The 19,467-nt window shown below is 42.7% G+C and overlaps 1 protein-coding gene, 1 long non-coding RNA gene and 1 pseudogene across 2 annotated transcripts; 1 reads left to right on the top strand and 2 right to left on the bottom strand.

Moving 5' to 3' along the window:
- Positions 1-6,357: 6,357 nt before the first annotated feature.
- On the bottom strand, positions 6,358-7,614 carry LOC139837623 (uncharacterized; annotated as a pseudogene).
- Positions 7,615-10,325: 2,711 nt separating this feature from the next.
- Positions 10,326-11,776, bottom strand: LOC127343462 (uncharacterized). Its single transcript, XR_007877259.2, has 2 exons — positions 11,364-11,776; positions 10,326-11,261 (listed from the first exon to the last, which is right to left on the bottom strand). It is a non-coding gene; the product is annotated as an uncharacterized lncRNA (long non-coding RNA).
- Positions 10,514-17,696, top strand: LOC127343459 (ABC transporter B family member 11). The gene is made up of 12 exons (XM_051369599.2): positions 10,514-11,100; positions 11,174-11,228; positions 11,770-11,945; positions 12,138-12,359; positions 12,474-12,712; positions 14,059-14,584; positions 14,658-14,931; positions 15,033-15,669; positions 15,757-15,985; positions 16,088-16,354; positions 16,442-16,705; positions 16,948-17,696. The coding sequence occupies exons 1-12, from the start codon at positions 10,819-10,821 to the stop codon at positions 17,587-17,589; spliced, it is 3,813 nt and encodes a 1,270-aa protein (XP_051225559.1). The 5' UTR covers positions 10,514-10,818; the 3' UTR covers positions 17,590-17,696.
- Positions 17,697-19,467: the final 1,771 nt, after the last annotated feature.

Below are 19,467 nucleotides of genomic sequence, written 5' to 3'. Positions count from 1 at the left end.
TTCAATCCACTGCAAAGCCTACCCAAAATCACCTAGCAGCACTAGCCTAGCAAAACCATCAGAAAATATAGACATTAATTGTATGTGTTGTTTTCAACATCAAAAGTTACTGGTAAATCAAACAATTGATCACCAGTAAGCATAAGCCTTGCACAGTAAGCCTCACAACTGGTAGGAGCAACCATAACTAGAAGTGAATCACTGCTAGGGTCACAAAAGACACCAAATCATCCAAACCAACAAGCTATACACATTTATCATTACTCCAGGGAGTTAAAAATCAAGCTGGGGTACCAACAGTAGTTGGCTTCCATCCAAGCTTATGAAAATAACAAGGAAACCATCACTGCATAAGCAGTTCATTCCAAATATCTGACATTAATGAAGTAAAGCTTCTCAGATAAACACATCAAGCAACAACAAGCATACATGGATGCTATACAAGCATCAGGTATATCACCACAACCCTCCAATATGCTTTTACCAGCATAAGCAACCACCAGTACATGGTGAGGAGCTTCACAAACCAAGCAGTAACACATGATAACAAGTAAAGCATATAGAAGCCAGGAAGTAAAGTAGCTAGCATGTGATGATCATTGGATCATCCAGGGCCTGCACACACGGGCAGGAGCATCAGCAGCCACCAGTAATGGTGAGCAACTGCATTCAATTGCAGCAACAGTAACAGCTAGATAATTTAAACATATAATTGTATCCAGAAGCACACAAGCAAGGAATAGATGCACCACAGCAGTAGGCAACCCAAGTAGAGCATACCAAATCCTAGCAAGGATTCCACAAGCACCAGTGGCACTTGCTCAAGCAAGAACTTCTAGCAACAGTAAGCCAGGGAAAACCTTACAGAGGTAAATGGGTGAGGAACCCAACAGTAGCAGCAACTAGATCAAGCATAGCCAAGTATCTACACCATCAGTAGCAGCAGCAAGAGCAAGTAAGCTAGGCCATTACAGGACTAGAAGCACATCAGTAGCAGCAACAAGAGCAAGCAAGCTAGGCCATTACAGGACCAGAAGCACAACAGTAGCAGCAGCAGTGGCTAGCACAAACATACTGGCAACATAGTCAGGATCACTACCTGAGAAGCAGAGCTAGCCAGTGAATCTAGAGGAAGAAGATGAAGGAGGGGAGAGAGAAGGGAGTAGCCTCGTGTACCTGGAGCTAGAGCACTGCAGACGCAACCTTGGCGGCACGGACTGGCCACGGCAGCGCCAAGCCGCGGCCAAGCCAGGCAACGCCGAGCGTCGCATCTACCAGCATGCCACCGGCGAGCCGCCGAGCAACACCAGGTAGCCCTGGAACACCAGCCCGACGTGCATCGCCAGAATCACCGCAACCCTAGTTGCAGTAGGGGGTCGTGGACGAGCGGGAGGAGCTGTCCCTTCCAAATCAACACGGATAGGAAGCATCAGCATCGTGGGGCGCGCGATTGCGACCCACGGCGAGGTACAAGACCACCGGAATCGGCCGGAGACGGCCGTCGACCGCGGAGGCGAAAGGGGAATCGCGGGAGCTCGCGAGGTTAGGGTTAGGGTTTGACTCGGGCGAGAGAGTGGGGTCGAATGAGGCCAGTTGGGCCAAGCCAGGTGGGCTGGTCCGACCTAACCAATTGGTTGGCCTGACCAGTGGGCCCAAGGGCACTTTGGGCATTTGACCACCAGGATTTATTTGAAAATTAATAATAAATCCAAAAACCCTAGAAAAATGCTAAAAAATAAAATAAAATATGTAGACCACTTTAAAAATTGTGATCTATTCAAAACAAATGTTTCCCAGAAAAGTTGAACCAAAGTGAAAAAGGATTATTAAGAAAAAGTACAAAAGAAATTATTCAACCATTAAAAAAATAATAAGAAAAGAAGGAATTAAACCCAACCTCATATTTTCTTAATAATCAACAAAGTAAATGAATATTTCTTTGACATGGTTTTTCTTTGAAACACATCAAAATGTTATTTTATATGACTCTTAAGGACGAACTATAAATCTTTCTTATCCTTAAAACTCTGAAAATTGAACTAAAACCCTAAAAACACCAGCTGGGGGGAAACAACCTTAAAACCCTAAAAGCATGCATCATTTGGATCTTTACCATTGCCCTTATCGGACAATGATGCTATCTTTCAGAAACCGAGGACAAGGGTCAGTCCACACTATCCAACTACAATAACTTGCAGTATTCAGGCATGTTCATCGCTTGCTCATGACACTTTGAGTATTTTTACCAAATTACTTGCAAAGTACTATACTTATCACTCTTGCATTAAAATCAAAGTATTACTTTCATAATTATGAGTATGACTATGTGGTGGGCAATGGAACCATGGTATGTGTTTGGTGGAGGTTCCATTGCACTGGGTTATTCACCTAGGACTTAACAACAATGTCGTTCAGTGATTCTTGCGCCGTAATACCCGTGTTTACCATAAGATCTGGAGTGGGACAGAGTAGTCAGTTGTTCTTTTCCCTCTCGCATACCAACGGGTACATCTGCTGGTGGGCTAGCATATGCTAGCAGGGAGGAAGCCCCTATCGCTTCTACTGCGGGTTGTATCTATGATGGATTGTAACGGGCTGGCCCAAGGGACTAGATCAGAGAATCAGTTCATCGTCAGTGGTTTACAAAAGGTGGGTATGCGGGGGTCACGGTAAGGCCCAGTGATTTGCTATGACTTATACCTGGCCTCACACCAAGGAAGTTTGGACGAGAACTAGACTCGGCTGGTAACAAGGATAAGATCTCTTATGTGTAAAGTACACACCTCTGCAGAGTGTATCAAATTGTGGGCTTGTCACTCCCTGTTCCGAGTTTGGAACTGCGAACGCCGCTGGAAATGAACTCCATGAAGTTCTAGACACCCGGTGAAGGCTGGTGGACATAGTTCTTGAGAATAAAAGCAACTTTTTGAAGAAATGATTACAAAAACCTGCATTGCCTTGGACTTTCTGGTTCATGGCCGTAGTTAGTGCATTAAACACCTGTTTTCTATAATGAACTTGTTGACTAAGCTCGTACTCATCCCTCTTTGAATCCCATGCTTAGATTACCAGAACAGCTCAGAGGGGAACAACGAAGGAGCTGAGAACGCATAGGATGTCTACTACGAGGAGCCAAATCTCTCGGGAGGCATCGAAGGGGTGGACTATCTGATCGAGTACGGAACCAAGGAAGTTGAAGAGAAGGCTTAATATAGAAGGTGTTACCTTAGTCGTAGTCGAGCAGCACCGAACAATATAGAATAATGTTGCTCGACTAGTAATGGTACTTAGCCTAGTTCTACCACTAGTTCATAGGCTTCGTAGAGTTCAATTAGAACTTCTGAGTTATCCTCTATGGACCCAGGAGGAGCTCCCTTTTATGATGTACACTTCTTGTAATAATATTAAGTGAGTAAGTTTGGACAAGCTATGTTTCTGTTGTACCACTCTGAGGGATGTGATATTTGCGGATTGGTACTTCGCACATGTTATATCCACGACTAGCATACTACAACATGCAGTGGTATGCAGGGTCGCTACAACACGATTGTTTTTTCCTCGATCTAGAAGTTCGTTCCTATGGAGCTCCTGGTTATACATAGGATGAATACATGTGCATGGCCGAGTCCACTGCCATTATTGCATGTATGGGTTATGCAGGGCAGTGGTGGCATCGTTTGGAGAACTATACTTGAGATCACCAACTGCAGAAGACACTACCCGGGATTATGGCACATAACATGGCGAGAGGATTTTCTGGGATGCTTGGAAGCATCGATTGCATGTATAGGGCATGGAAGAACTATCCATTTGCTTGGCAAGGAATGTGCAAAGGTCACAAAGGAGCTTGCTCAGTGTGGTACTTGAGGCAGTGGCGGATCAAGATCTATGGATTTGTCATGCTTTATTTGGTATGATTGGATCTCGCAATGACATCAATGTGTTGCAGTGCTCGAATGTGTTTGCTAAGCATGTTGAAGGTCACTCTCCTGTAGTGAATTATGTGATAAATTGAATATACCAAGGGATACTACTTGGGAGATGGCATCTATCCAAGATGGTCAACATTTGTGAAGACGATCTCAAGCCCTAGTGTGGGAAAAAATATTGCTCTACTAAGTGCTAGGAGGCTTGCAGGAAGGATGCCGACCGGGCATTTGGTGTGTTCCAAGCTTGGTTTGCTATTGTCCGGTACCCCGCTCTTACCTGGTCGAAAAGATTAGATGTGGGAGGCAATGACTGCATGCATGATCATGCACAACATTGTCATAGAGAGTGAGTGGGAGCATCCAGTGCATGGAAATGAACTGTATCCCATGTCATCTTGCGGATGTTGATCACCATGCACCGATTGCATTTGGTGTCTTCATCGCCATGCGTTAGGAAATCTAAGACTCAACTACTCATCTCCACTGCAAGATGATCTGGTGGATCATTTGTGGATGTGCAGAGGAAGGGCCTAGTTTTATTGGTTTCAAAATTTGTACAATTTATTGAACTTTTTTTTTTGAACTTGTTAATTTTATAATGTAAAACTATGATTTATATTCTATTTATGTGAAACTATACAATTACAAAACTATGTAATTAAGTCGTTGGGGGCGTCTGGGAGACGCACTCAGCAATGCGCCTACTACATACCACCCCCTTCGGGGCAAAAAATTCCACGGCCGGACACCGTATGGGATTGGAGGGTATGTGACGATACCGTTTCGGCCTAGGCCTCAGAATCCCGGGAATTTGTCTAGAAGTACCTCTCGGGCTGATTTTGGGTTTATACACGATTTCAGTTTCGTTGTGGAAATAAGCAGCCCAAAATCTAGACCCTTCTTTTGGACTTGTGTTGTTGTGGACCTCGAATCTTCCACAGAAGCTAAAAAAAGGGGCCTAAGGGGGAGCGTGGATTGCAAAGATCAAGATGGATGCAAACTTCTTTTTGAACCACCTTCATGAATTCATATGGCTTTGGGTTGAGCTTAGTAATGTGAATCTAGATGAAGATATTGAGGATTCCATTGTGTGACACCTAAAAACTAATGGAGAATACACATCTTCTTTGGCTTACAAGGCACAATTCTTTGTGGCCATATCTACCATTTTCAACAAGGTCGTGTGGAAGCCTTGGGCGCCTTCAAAGGGGCCATTTAAAATACTCCCTCCGTTTCTTGATATAAGGTGTATAGTTTTTGGCACGGAAATTAAGAAAACGCATGTGGAGAGAAAATTACACAAGGTTATGGCATGATTGATCATGGAAAATTGACATGATAAAAAGAGGTGTCTTCAAAAGATATGGAAACACAAGAAAATTCTAAAAGAAAATACACACAAGTTGTCGAACGCAATATACCTTATATTTTGGAGACTTTTCCCAAAAAACTATACACCTTATATCTAGGAACGGAGGAAGTAGGCTATAGACGGCGGACTGTCTTTAGAAATGAGGTTGGAACAATTGTGGCATATGCCTCATTTGCAAGCAAACTCAAAAGACGGCGACGTGCCTCTTTTTCCATTGCCATTTTTTTCCAAAATACTATGGACCTACCCGGTCTTACTTTGTGGGCTAGCTTGTTAAGTAAAGATGCCCGAACCGCAAGGCGATGACATCCCTCACCATGCTCACTAGTTGGACCATTTAGAATGAGAGGAATGCGCGGGTGTTCCGTAACAAATCCGCCCCTACAACGGTTCTTCTTGGCTCCATTAAGAGTGAGGTTAGGCTTTGGATAGCTGTGGGTGCCAAGCATTTGAGCAATGTAATAATGGACGAGTAGTCCCGTTGTACCCTTAGCTTTTCTTTCTTGTCAAACTCTATTCTTAATTAATGAAATGAGGCAAGTCTTTTGCCTCCCCTTCAAAAAAAATGGACCTTTTGTCGAAGGCTTGGTTATTTCCTCCACAAAACTGAAGTACCACTAACATCATGCTCAAGAATATAACATGTGTAGGCTTAGTAACATGGTGAAGAAACAAGCTATGGGAGATGATTGCTTTTAGGCCCCCTTTGTTTGGGCTTTGGATTCTGAGATTCTGCTGTCAATCCTGATTCTATGATTCTTGATTCTGAGAATTAGAAGTTGTCTGTTTGTTTTCCCTATTGTGGGATATGCGAATCAGAATCTCTCTGTTTGTTTACTTTGCTGTTTGGGCAGCTTTACGGACCGTAATTAATGTAAAATGTATGTTATGTCTTCATTTGTGCATGTTCTAGTTATTGCTTCTATCGGGGTTTCATCGAAATGACAAGTATGTATACAAATATTTAAGAATGAAACTATCATCCAAAATGCACGTTCAATTACCAACCATCATCCAAAACGTATGTCAACCATCATCCGAAAGTAGTGCGTAAAACTAAACTCCATCTATAGCTGCCAATAATCCATCAGCTATTCTCTCCCTTGTTACTTTCATGAGAGCATCATCACCATGCACAATGTTAGATACATGACCAGTATGTGGAGGTAGTAGATCCCCTGGCATGTAGTACTCATCACGGTCACATCTATCAAACTCTTTATCTCTCAAGTGGCTGTCCCTGATAAAATTTTGAAGTTCCATACAAGCAACAATGATCAAATCTTGCTTGTCATAGGGGTAAGATGGTATATGCAATAAAATACGCCACTTCATCTTTAACACACCAAATGCACGCTCAATGATATTTCGTAGCGACGAATGGGCATGGTTAAATATTTCATTTTTACCATTGGGGGGGGGGGGGGGTCACCATTGATAAATTCGGGCACATGGTATTTTGTCTACTTGTATGGAGCTAGATACCCCCCACTATTTGGATAACCCGAATCAGCAAGATAGTACCTACCTGAAAAAACAACCCGTGTATTGTTATGTAATATGGTATTGTATTACGGTAATGTGATAATACAAGAAACAATTGTAATGTTACCTTTCGGCGGGTGTGGAAACTTGGTTGCATACTTCACCAAAGTGTCCTTAAATATCCTTGTGTCATGTGCCGACCCTAGCCATACCACAACTACGGAGGTGAATCTCATATCAAAGTCGCACACTGCAATGATATTCTGTGTTGGATACCCATGCCGACCAACATGGTTCACTATCTCATCAGCTGGAACAACAACAGGGATATGAGACTCATTAATTGCACCAATGCAATCATCAAAGTGAGGTGAAAATCTAGAATCTCGAAGCCTTTCATGCACGTCTCTGAAGTCCGAATGTTTTGGCTTAATAGTATCTACAATCATCTTGTTCAAGCACTCTAGCACATGGTTGAATTTCCTGTGTATTACCTCGGTTGACCGCTTGAATCGATTCTCCACTTGACTAACATATTGAGGACCACCAACTATCCACAAGAACATACCCAAGCACTCCTCTAAGCTCATGTTCCTTGTTGACGCCAAACCATAATTTTGCACAAGAGACTCATGCAATCTATCAAAACACGGTCTGTACATCCTAAACATGGCATAGCAATCTTTGTTTGTACTCAAATTTTCAGTAACCCATTGTTGACCGATCATGATAGGAATTCTCCTATTCCTTTTGGTTAAGAACTTCTCACCGTACATGACGGCAACATGTGCAGCTCGCATGTAGTACTCCCTCCTTTTCCTTTTTGCCGCAGCTGCAACCATTTCAGAATTAACTCCATCCTCATCGCTCTCACTATGACTTGTGCTCATTTAAAACACAATATAAGAGCAAATAAAATATCATGATACATAGACAGAAATTAAACATAACATCATACAAACTGTCATCATACATAGCCACAAATTAAACATAACATCAAATAAAATGTCATCATACATAACCACAAATTAAACAGAACAACAAATAAAATGTCATCTTACATAGCCACAAATTAAACATAACAACAAATAAAATTTCATGATACATAGCATAGATCATCTAATTCTTCCTACGGTCCTCATACATCCTCTTCAGCCAATTCATCTTGCCTTCATTTGTCTTAAATGTACGAAAAAGGCATGGTTTTCCAACTTAGCAAACAACTTTGTTGCCATGTAATGCTCATCACTTCCTTCTTTTGCTCCACACATCACTACTTCTTCCGGTATCTTTTCAATTTTAGTGACAATGGTCATTTTGCTAGAAGCAACTGGCGCATCTTCATTAATCATATGATCGACCATACACTTCAATTCATCGTTGCACATGATTTTTTTTTGAATTCTCAAGCTGTCCAGCGCTTCTCTTTGCAAGAACACTTGGAGTAATGTGTATTCTTCATCATCATCATCTTCAAGATTATGAAGCTCCGCACCCTCCGGCAACACCGTACCAAGATATTGTACCAGGTATGAATGAGCTCTCTCCACTAACAAAGACCTTCTCAAACATTCTGCTCATCTCATCCAAATGTTCAGCTCCATGTTTACGAAATGCCAGAAACTCCTTGTTTTCCTGAAAACAAAATATATTGTTTTTTCTTGTAATCACACATTCTCAAAATTACTACAATAGAGTAAAACTTACTTCTCCCATTTTCTTCCACCAATCATCATCAGCTACCACAGTGTTTGCTTCATCATTCCAACCTAAACCCGTGGTCTTGTTCTTGAAGGTCATCCAATTGGTGTACTCCTTCTTCATACTATCCCATTTATTTTTGAAATGTTGTTTGTTATAATCTCTCCTTGTTTCTCTAAAAAAAACCTCAGCAAGGTTTTTGTAACCAATGGGACTCAGAAACTTCAGAAGAAAATTCCCCTTTTCTTTCTCAATCACACAAAGTTTGCAAAAAATAGCAGTAGCTTCCGCATCCCAAATTGCTTTCTCTTTTGCCATCTATATGTGTATACGATTAAATTAAATTTACACAAACATAAACTAGCAGTGAACAACATAGCAGTAGTATTCATATTTTCTAACAACACGTAGTATCCATAATAGTTTCTAACAACATGTATATGTGAACAACATATTTACAGAGAGCAAAGCAAAGCAGATCACAGAGAACAAGAACACATACGTACCTTCACAGGGACGTGCCGAAGGGACTAGGAGCCGGAGCAGGGCGTGGTGGAGCGCAGAGAGTCGACTAGGCGTGAGGTGCCGGCGTAGTGCGGGAGCCAGAGGAGAGAAGTGGGGCGTGGTGCAGCGCCGGAGGAACGGGTGTGAGAAGCGGGAGGCGCTAGAGACGAGCGGGAGTCAGCGGCCGGAGGAGCAGGTGGGAGCCGTGAGGCGGCGGCCGGAGGAGCGGGAGCCCTCGGCGGAAATCGTGAAGGGCGAGGCGGCCTGATGCGGGGGACGGGGGAAGGCGGGGTGCGCTCGTGAGGGGGCAGAGATAAGAGGAGGCCACATGCAGAAAAACGATTCGGCCCAAATGAAAAAGTTCGGGAATCACCTATTTTGCCAATTCTAAGATTGTAGTACTATGTGTGTATTTTTTTAGAATCAATTCTGGATAATCTGGGTACTGTGGAGGGCTGTTTGTTCCAGATTCTAATTCTACAATAGCTAGAATCCAAGAATCAAGAATTTAAGCCCAAACAAAGGGGTACTTAGAGTATGTTGTTCTTTGTGCAATAGTTGATGTTCTGTGCTCACTCTTTCTGGTAACAATCTAAGGAACAAACTGTTGAATGCTCTCTCAAGTGCAGGATGCGCCAACATGCATGCCCAGGCCTCTTGCGGAACAAGATGTTGTATGACCAGACCACATGGTATGCATGCTTGGCACCCAAGGAACGCCTGCCGTCCGTGTCCGTCCGTTCTTCCGCTCTCACGTGCCTGGAGCGGCCAAGCAAAAGGTCGACGAATTTTCCATTCCAGACCACCTTGCAGGTCAAGGCACAGTTAAAAGGAAACTGGATTGTCGACTGTCGTGGAGATGCTGCGCCCCAATCAAGCTGCATGGCCGTGCGGCTACGCTGACCAGTCTGTAGAAAGGAACGTCCGTCCCTGTCCATCTCTTTACACTGACAACTCAATGGGGGAAAAATAAAAAATGGTATTTACAAGTTATAAAAAATATGAAAAACAATCAGACATAGTCAATTATGCATCCTAAAAATATCAAAAATATTCCTCGCATTATTAGCAAGTAGCAACACAAAAATGACAAATCTAATAAAATTTGGAGATTTAAAAATATGCATACTCAGATCCACACTGTTGTCATTTTTGTGTAGCTTAAAATACAAAATATTTGAAATTGGAATTTTGCACATGGGCTACATCCGGTTTTATTTTCAGATTTTTTTTAACTAAAACTCGTAAATATGGTTTTTGATTTTTTTTTAAACAATGGGATCACTGGAGCTTGGGAGCCAAAAATCTCCACGCGTGAATTATTCCCCATTAGCCCTTTTTGAAGTTTATTATAATCCATATTCGATAGTCATATCAGCTTACTATCGGTCCACTCATTTCCCCCACCAAGAACAATTGGTTTGTGAACCATAGAGAGCCCAGCTAGGTAAGCTAGCGCATGATGTGAGGAGATTAGAAGAGAAACGCAACCCATTTGACTGTTCTATAGAAAGCTAGAGACACGCAGCACTTGACTTGTTGCACCTGTACCTGTACTAGTAGTTCTGAATCTTCCCATAATCACATGTTAATAATCCCGTAGCACTTGACTTGTTGCTCATTCGTGTATGCTTCTTTTTCATCGCAAACTTTCCCGGTCGCTTCCAGCTTCCAAGCACCCAGCAACTATACCTTGCTGATCAAAGCACTTCGGGAGGCCGGCAGAGTGCGTATAAATAGTTGCCTCCACCACTCCCCGGGGACAGGAACTACACGCGACCCACTGCGGCCGGGCTCGTACAGCACATCGAAGCCAGCTGCCGGGAAATGGACGCGACAGTAGCAGCAGATAGTAGTGGAGAAGGAGCACGCCATGGCAGCGGCGAGCGAGGAAACGATGGCCGGCAGGAGAAGGACGAAGCCAAGAAGGTGTCGTTGTTTGGCATGTTCAGGTACGCCGACCGCATCGATGTGCTGTTGATGGTGGTTGGCACGCTGGGGGCGATAGGCAACGGCGTGTCAGAGCCCCTCATATCGGTGCTCTTTGGGAACGTCATCAACTCCTTCGGCGAGAGCACCAGCAGCGACGTCCTCCGCCGTGTGACCAAGGTACGCAATGGCTACAGTGATCACCTCACTTGAAGAGTAGCTTCCCGATTCACAGCGAATGTTCTTTCTCCAGGTTGTGCTGAACTTCGTATATCTGGGTATTGGGACAGCAGTTGCTTCCTTTCTTCGTAAGTGCAATCTCCATTCTATACGTAGAATACCTGTCAATGAAACTTTAGATATCAAGCAATATTTCTACGTTCCTTATATAACATTTGCAAACTGCAGAGGATACTTATTTATAGCGTAAATATCTCATGTACCTTCTCCGTGAAAACTCCATGGAGACTTGTGAAGCTTCAATATCAAACTTAACTACATTACGAAAATATGAAACACTGATGCACAATCATATAGCTCTAAGACTCAAAATCAGTTCTCTCGATATTTATTTCACTATTCCTTTGTAATATTCCATAGTACTTATGAGGAAATACTTCAACTTGAAGACTTTCATAACTGAACATTGTGGAACTAGGACACAAATTTGTTCTCGCTTGAGTAACGGACATGCAGATACGAAATCAGAACAGAGAATTCTGTCATGTATTCATACCATGAGAAGTGCCTTTTGCAATCCTACTAACCGAATATTTCATTGATGCAATGGAACCGGGGAGGTTTCCCTCCCTAATCATTGGAAAAAGGCTCACTCTTCAGTTTCTTCAGAGGTGTCATGCTGGACGATGGCAGGAGAAAGGCAGTCAGCCCGCATCCGCTCTTTTTACCTGAAATCAGTTCTGAGGCAAGATATTGCATTCTTCGACACAGAAATGACAACCGGCGAAGCAGTTTCTAGGATGTCGAGCGATACGGTCATAATTCAAGATGCTCTTGGTGAGAAGGTAATACTTTTTTGGGGTACTAAATAAAGAAATATAATATTTCATCACATTGCAAGGTGTGCACTAACTGCACGCACAAGTTAATGGCAAGCTTGAGCGTTTTTTTACTTTCATAATATTTTTTGCAACTACATAAGTATTTGTGTTATTTTTAGAAGTGTATTTCATACATTCATGCATTCTCATTTACAGGCAGGGAAGCTTGTACAACTCACATCTGCTTTCGTTGGTGGTTTTATCATAGCATTCACAAGAGGCTGGCTCCTAACTCTTGTCATGCTAACATCACTACCGCTAGTTGCGATCGCTGGTGCAGTGTCTGCACAGATGCTAACCCGGGTTTCTAGCAAGAGACTAACATCGTATAGTGATGCTGCAGATACAGTCGAACAGACAATTGCATCTATACGAACAGTGAGTTCAAATTACATCAGTTATTCGAATTTAAATCAATTTCTTAGTTAATTCAAATTTTATAAATTATTCGGTAAATAGAAAGCATTAAGTTAGCAACTATCATGTGAACAGGTTGTGTCCTTCAACGGTGAGAAGAAAGCCATAGCATCGTACAATAATTTCATTAAAAAGGCTTACAAGACTGTTATTGAGGAAGGCCTTATAAATGGTTTTGGCATGGGCTCTGTCTTTTGCATCTTATTTAGCAGCTATGGTCTAGCATTTTGGTATGGTGGAAAGCTAATAATCGACAAAGGTTATACTGGAGGGAAGATCCTCACTGTCTTGTTTGCCGTATTGACTGGCGCAACGTGAGTTTCTTACATCTTTACATTGCAAAGACCTTTATTGATCATACAGTAGTGACTTTCAGTGCACCTAACTCCCAATTTATTGGATTAGTTCGATAAATGGAAATAATAAACATTAAATAATAGTATTTTGAAATCTAGAGAACCTTTATTTTCTTACGTATGCCATGCGACATTTTTCTGTATATCCGATAAAAAAAATCGATGTGGTGGTTTGATGTTTCTTTCAAGTTGGTTTCAGAAATTACCTTCCATAGTTAATATTTATTTAATTACTTATTTTTAATTGTAAATAATTCAGTTGGCAATGCTTGAGCTCAGCACTAGTATCTTTTTCATATAAATACAAGTAATACATGAGATTCAAAGTGCCTCCTTCCCTTTGAGGACAAAAGAAATCCAACAATAATCCTAAAAAGAAAAACACAGAAATTGTACACAAATCAAAAGAAAAAATAGAATGATCCACCTGTTACTTTCTAAAGAAAAAAATGCTCTTGCTAAGAAGATCAACTCAATGTACAATAGCAAGCACAATTTCGAATCAGGGATGTAAATATTACACCCTCACAGCAGAGTCCCAAGAATCCCGAGAAAGCTAGAGCGTCAATTGCTAGATATTTTCAAGGCTACTGCAGATTGCAATCAATTATGTCTTAAGTATTCAATTAACAAATAATTGTGTTATTGAGAACTAAAAATTTCTGTCAAAATTAAATATGATAATATCAAGTTTATACATTAAGTATAACATTATCATAATTCTAATTTGAGTAAAAAATATCAGATACTGCACTATCTACTAACTATGAACAACAATCATAATCTGCTTTACTAAGTTAGAAGACAAAATAATAGTAACAGGTATACATAGTATTTTCTAAAAAAAAGGTATATATAGTATGATAGGAATTGTATAACAAAGACAAACAAAGGCAGAGAAAATATATGATCTTCTGCACTGACTGGAGGAAGTACTCAGCTACAAGAAGTTACAAGTCGCATTTTATACACATAAGATTAAATTTAATGATGCTGCTGTACCTAGATGATACGTATATACGTTCAAATTAATGTGTTGACCTACAACACATGAACTTGAATCAAATTACCATTTAATTTTCATTCCAATTGATGGGTATAAATCATGCGATGACCAGCTTGTAATCCCTCCGCAGGACGCTAGTTATTCTTTTTTTTTAACATATAGTTATTCTATTTACGTTGCTCTATCTTCATCTCTGTTTTCTCAGAAAAGCATACATACATGCAGCTAGTTATTGAAAACTGCACTTGCATATGGTATGTTAATGTCCTAAACCTGACAATTTTCAAATTTGTAACAGTTCATTAGGTAATGCAACACCATCAATTTCTGCAATTGCAGAAGGTCAATCTGCAGCATACAGACTGTTTGAAACAATTGAAAGAAGACCTAAGATAGATTCAGACGATACCAGCGGCATGGTTTTAGAAAATATCAAGGGTGACGTTGAGCTAAAGGATGTGTACTTTCGCTACCCAGCAAGACCTGGGCAGTTAATATTAGATGGATTGTCATTACAAGTAGCCAGTGGAACAACAATGGCCATAGTTGGAGAGAGTGGAAGTGGTAAATCAACTGTTATTAGTCTAGTTGAAAGATTCTATGATCCAGAGGCTGGTGAAGTTTTGATAGATGGAATAAACATCAAGAATCTGAGTCTTAATTGGATAAGAGGGAAGATCAGTCTAGTTAGCCAAGAACCGTTGCTTTTTATGACGTCCATTAAAGAGAACATAATCTACGGTAAAGAAGATGCAACCCTTGAGGAGATCAAGAGAGCAGCCGAGCTTGCAAATGCAGCAAACTTCATCGACAAGTTACCAAATGTATACAAAATAAATTGAATGCTCCGAATAACTTGTTGAAATTTGAGCTAACACTATCTTCATTTCATAACAGGGCTATGATACATTGGTTGGCCAGCGTGGCACTCTGCTTTCTGGAGGACAAAAACAAAGAATTGCAATTGCGAGAGCCATCCTTAAAGATCCAAAAATCCTTTTGCTAGATGAAGCAACAAGTGCATTGGATGTGGAATCTGAGAGGATAGTTCAGGAGGCACTCAATAGGATAATGGTAGAAAGAACCACACTTGTCGTTGCTCATCGTTTGAGCACTGTAAGGAATGTTGACTGCATCACAGTTGTCCGGCAAGGGAAAATAGTCGAACAAGGTTAGAGTTTCTTAATATACACTACTTTTCCCATTCTAGAATTTTTCTATTTAAATCTATGATGATTCATTCAGCACCAAAAACATATATTATATGTACAGGTACTCATCATGCATTAGTGAAGGATCCAAATGGAGCTTACTCCCAGCTTATTAGGCTACAAGAAACTCGTGGTGATGAAAGGCGTAAAATACATGATTCTGGGGTGCCCAATTCATCATTATCAAAAAGCACTAGCTTATCGATCAGACGGTCAAGGACTAAAGATTCTTTTGGCAATAGCAACAGATACTCCTTCAAGAATCCCCTGGGATTATCTGTTGAGTTGCATGAGGACGAAATCACAGGCGAACAGAACAAAGACGGCCTTTCCGATGGGAAGACCATTAAGAAAGCACCAATTGGACGTCTATTTAATCTTAACAAGCCAGAAGTGCCATTTCTTCTGCTCGGTTCTATAGCAGCATCGGTGCATGGAGTTATTTTCCCATTGTTTGGCATAATAATGTCCAGCATTATAAAATCATTCTACGAGCCGCCAGATAAGCTGCGAAAAGATTCTAGCTTTTGGGCACTGATATGTGTTGTTCTGGGGGTTGCATCCTTGATTTCAATCCCAGCAGAATATTTTTTGTTTGGAATTGCTGGTGGCAAGCTTATAGAGCGTGTTCGTACTCTGTCATTTCAAAATATTGTGCGCCAAGAAGTTGCTTGGTTTGATAATCCCTCAAATTCCAGGTATCATATTCAGATGTTTTCTTAATTATTACATCTTCTCATATATAGTTCTACAGAAATACTAACATTCTGCTTTATTACTTACAGTGGGGCACTTGGTACGCGGCTCTCAGTTGATGCATTAAATGTCCGGCGCTTAGTAGGAGATAACCTAGCTGTTATGGTGCAGTCTGCAGCTGCACTAATCACTGGTTTTGTCATATCGTTTACGGCTGACTGGAGGCTTGCCCTGGTTATAACTTGTGTCATCCCTTTAGTGGGTATACAGGGTTATGCTCAAGTGAAGTACTTGAAAGGGTTTAGTGAAGAATCTAAGGTAATGTATGAATAACTCTGATAATTATTTCCTGATTGATTCAGGATGAACAATCTGAAGGATATTCTCTTATCATGATAATGTGACCTTATTATTAAACAGGAGATGTATGAAGATGCAAGTCAAGTTGCAACTGATGCTGTTGGTAGTATCAGAACTGTAGCATCTTTCTGTGCAGAGAAAAGAGTGATTACAACATATAACAAGAAATGTGAAGCTTTACGGAAACAGGGAGTTCGAAGTGGAATCGTTGGTGGGCTTGGTTTTGGTTTCTCATTCTTGGTGTTATATCTTACGTATGCTCTATGTTTCTATGTTGGTGCACTGTTTGTACGTCAGGGAAAAACTACCTTTGCAGATGTTTTCAGAGTAAGATTTCCAGACCATTTCAAGTTAAAATTTGTGTATGGGTATTAGCTTCTAATAAAAGTAACAAATTCATTGTATGTTCTTCAGGTATTCTTTGCTTTAGTTTTGGCAGCTGTTGGGGTGTCACAAGCGAGTGCATTGGCATCTAATGCAACAAAGGCCAGGGATTCCGCCATTTCTGTTTTCAGTATTCTAGATCGGAAGTCCAAAATCGATACAATTAGCGATGAAGGTCTGATGTTGGAAAATGTCATCGGCGATATCGATTTCACTAATGTCAGTTTCAAGTACCCATCACGTCCTGATGTCCAAATATTCAGTGACTTCACGTTGCACATTCCTTCCAGAAAGGTATAATTTGCAACTTCTTGCTGCCTTCTTTATTTTCGTAGCAACCAATTGTTTTTCATTAGGATAATTAACTTAAACTGCCACCTCTTGGCATAAAGCCAAGAATACATACTTAAAACCGAGTGGTGTATCTAGTTTCAGTTATAGCATCTAAGCAAACCTTCAGCTGCTTTATTTCACATGTGATCATTGACAAGCACTAAAATATGTGCTGATGTAAGTATCTCCTTTCTTTTCCACAGACCATAGCACTCGTTGGGGAGAGCGGTAGTGGCAAGTCAACAATAATTGCTTTACTGGAGCGTTTCTATGATCCTGATTCTGGTAGGATCTCACTAGATGGAGTCGAAATTAAGAGATTAAGAATAAGCTGGTTAAGAGATCAGATGGGACTGGTAGGCCAGGAGCCAGTGCTTTTCAATGACTCGATCCGTGCCAACATAACATATGGGAAACACGGAGAGGTGACAGAGGAAGAAGTCACGGCTGTGTCCAAGGCAGCCAATGCTCATGACTTCATATCAAGCTTGCCGCAAGGATACGATACCCTGGTTGGAGAGAAAGGAGTGCAACTATCTGGTGGGCAGAAACAGCGGGTAGCCATCGCAAGGGCCATCATAAAGGACCCTAAGATACTACTACTTGATGAGGCAACCAGTGCCCTGGATGCGGAATCGGAGCGCATCGTTCAAGATGCATTGGATCGGGTCATGGTCAGCAGGACCACCATAGTGGTGGCGCACCGTCTCTCCACAATTAAAGGGGCTGATATGATTGCAGTCCTCAAGGAAGGCAAGATTGCAGAAAAGGGAAAGCATGAGGCCCTCATGCGAATCAAGGGTGGAGTCTATGCTTCGCTAGTAGAACTTCGCTCAAATTCTTAGTAGAGTTGTGTATCTTTTGAATATGTGTATATTAGTTCCTAGTACGACTAAATACAACTATCTTTATGATTTGAGAAGTGGATGCAAGAGTTGGCACTTTTTTTCCATGAAGATCTATGATTAGGATAATAGTAGGCAATGAGTGTTGTGGGTATACTTCATGGGTGTACCATCGACAGTGCCTAGATCCGGCAAGCCCGGGTGGCCCACAGACGGTGTGTGGCCCATCGGGCGGCCCAGTTGCTGTTGATCATGAAGGAAGAAGTCCAGCCCAGGATCAGCAGGCCGGATCCGAACCGACCTTAGGAGTAACCCGGATCCATGGAGGCCCATGAGGAACCCGGATCCAGTACGACGTGTATGGAAGGCGGATCCGTGACGTGCACGGCAAGATATTGTACCGTAGCTAGGCTATCTGTAATCCGGCTAGGACTCTCCATGTAAACCCTAGATCCGTGCGCCTTTATAAGCCGGATCCCGGGAGCCCTAGAGAAAAGAGGACAACTCATTGTAACAACGCGAAAGCGCCCAGATAATTCCAGACAAGCAGCAGTAGGCCCTGTCATCGTGCAGGTGTTCCGAAGCTGGGTAACTCGCGTACCACCGTCCCGTGTGCACTCCGCCCTATGGCCCCTACTTCTTCACCCCCTCGTGAGGATCCTACCTCCGAGGTACCGTCGATTAGGCAACGACAGTTGGCGCCCACCGTGGGGCCTGTGGCGTCTGGAGGCCGGAACCGGGAGGGTTCCGCCATGGAAAGCTACGACGACACCATCGCTGTGGGGCGCGTCCTTTACGCCGGAAATCTGCCGATCGTCCCTCCGGATGAGTGCTGGATTCCGGCTAGAACAAACCCCGTCAAGCTCTCCATCGTCCCAATTGGCGGCATACACATCTTCATCGGGGAAACCGTCGATTCCGACGGAAACCCGCTGGTAAATGCATGACGCGACCGCCGCAGAGCTGGACGCCGGCCGCGAAGATCCGATCTGAGACGCAGGAGCTTCCCAAGGAAGATTCCGCCTTGGATCTGGAAATTTCAAAGCCCACCCAATCCGCCCCTGAAGCGGGAAACAAAGGTGGAAGACCAATGCGAGATCCGCCTGGGTCTCCCAGGTGTTAGAAAAGCAGAGGTGCCACTTCGTACACTTCTTGGCCCATACCGCCGGAACCGCCCCTCAAGAAGACGGAGCTGGTCCTGAGCAGGAAGAAGCACCGGAACACAACGCGGATCCGGATCAGGCTGAGCTTGTCGGAGAGAGCGAGACTCCGGTTGAAGAGTCGATTTTGGGCAACCTGAGCCCAATTTCCGGAGATACCCCCTCCATAGAATCTGATGACTTCGTTCGCAAGATAAGGGAATACGGATACAGTGATCAGCCCGAAGTCGACTCCGCCCAGCCTAAGCAGGTTCTCGCAACGGTAGCAGCGCTGGGACAAACTGGATCTGGAGACCAAGTCAGCCAATCCGACCCTCAACCATCCCAACAAGGATCTCCAATGTCTCGGGTACGACCCCAAAGGGATTCTTCCTCGGAGGAAATCACGTCGGCGAGAGGAGGTGGCCGCGCGAGCGATTCTTAACACACCTCTAACCCCGGGCGACGCCGCAGATCCGGAGGCTCTAGAGACCGCCGAAAGGAAATGCTGGCCACAGCCAAGAGGCTCGCCGATACCGAAGGCTGCGTTAAAGGTAGGAAGGGCGGATCATGCGGCACAGGTGGAAAACTTCGACAGACAGGACCGCGAGATTACTGCCACACTCGAGCAGGTCAAGAGCATGAGGGCTGAGTGGGAAGTAAAGATGATCTATGCGCAGGCGGAGGCCGATCGTATTGTTAGAGAAGCAATTCTGCCTCGCAGGATACCTTTCAACAC

The sequence above is a fragment of the Lolium perenne genome, chromosome 3 (assembly GCF_019359855.2).
Source record: "Lolium perenne isolate Kyuss_39 chromosome 3, Kyuss_2.0, whole genome shotgun sequence".
NCBI classification, from domain to species: domain Eukaryota; kingdom Viridiplantae; phylum Streptophyta; class Magnoliopsida; order Poales; family Poaceae; genus Lolium; species Lolium perenne.
This window is presented reverse-complemented; position numbering and strand designations above follow the sequence as displayed.

Coding starts and splice junctions, on each gene's coding strand:
- LOC127343459 (XM_051369599.2), top strand. CDS start 10,819: ATGGACGCGACAGTAGCAGCAGATAGTAGTGGAGAAGGAGCACGCCAT. Junction 14,932..15,032: donor AGGGAAAATAGTCGAACAAG/GTTAGAGTTTCT, acceptor TTATATGTACAG/GTACTCATCATGCATTAGTG. Junction 16,706..16,947: donor TGCACATTCCTTCCAGAAAG/GTATAATTTGCA, acceptor TCTTTTCCACAG/ACCATAGCACTCGTTGGGGA.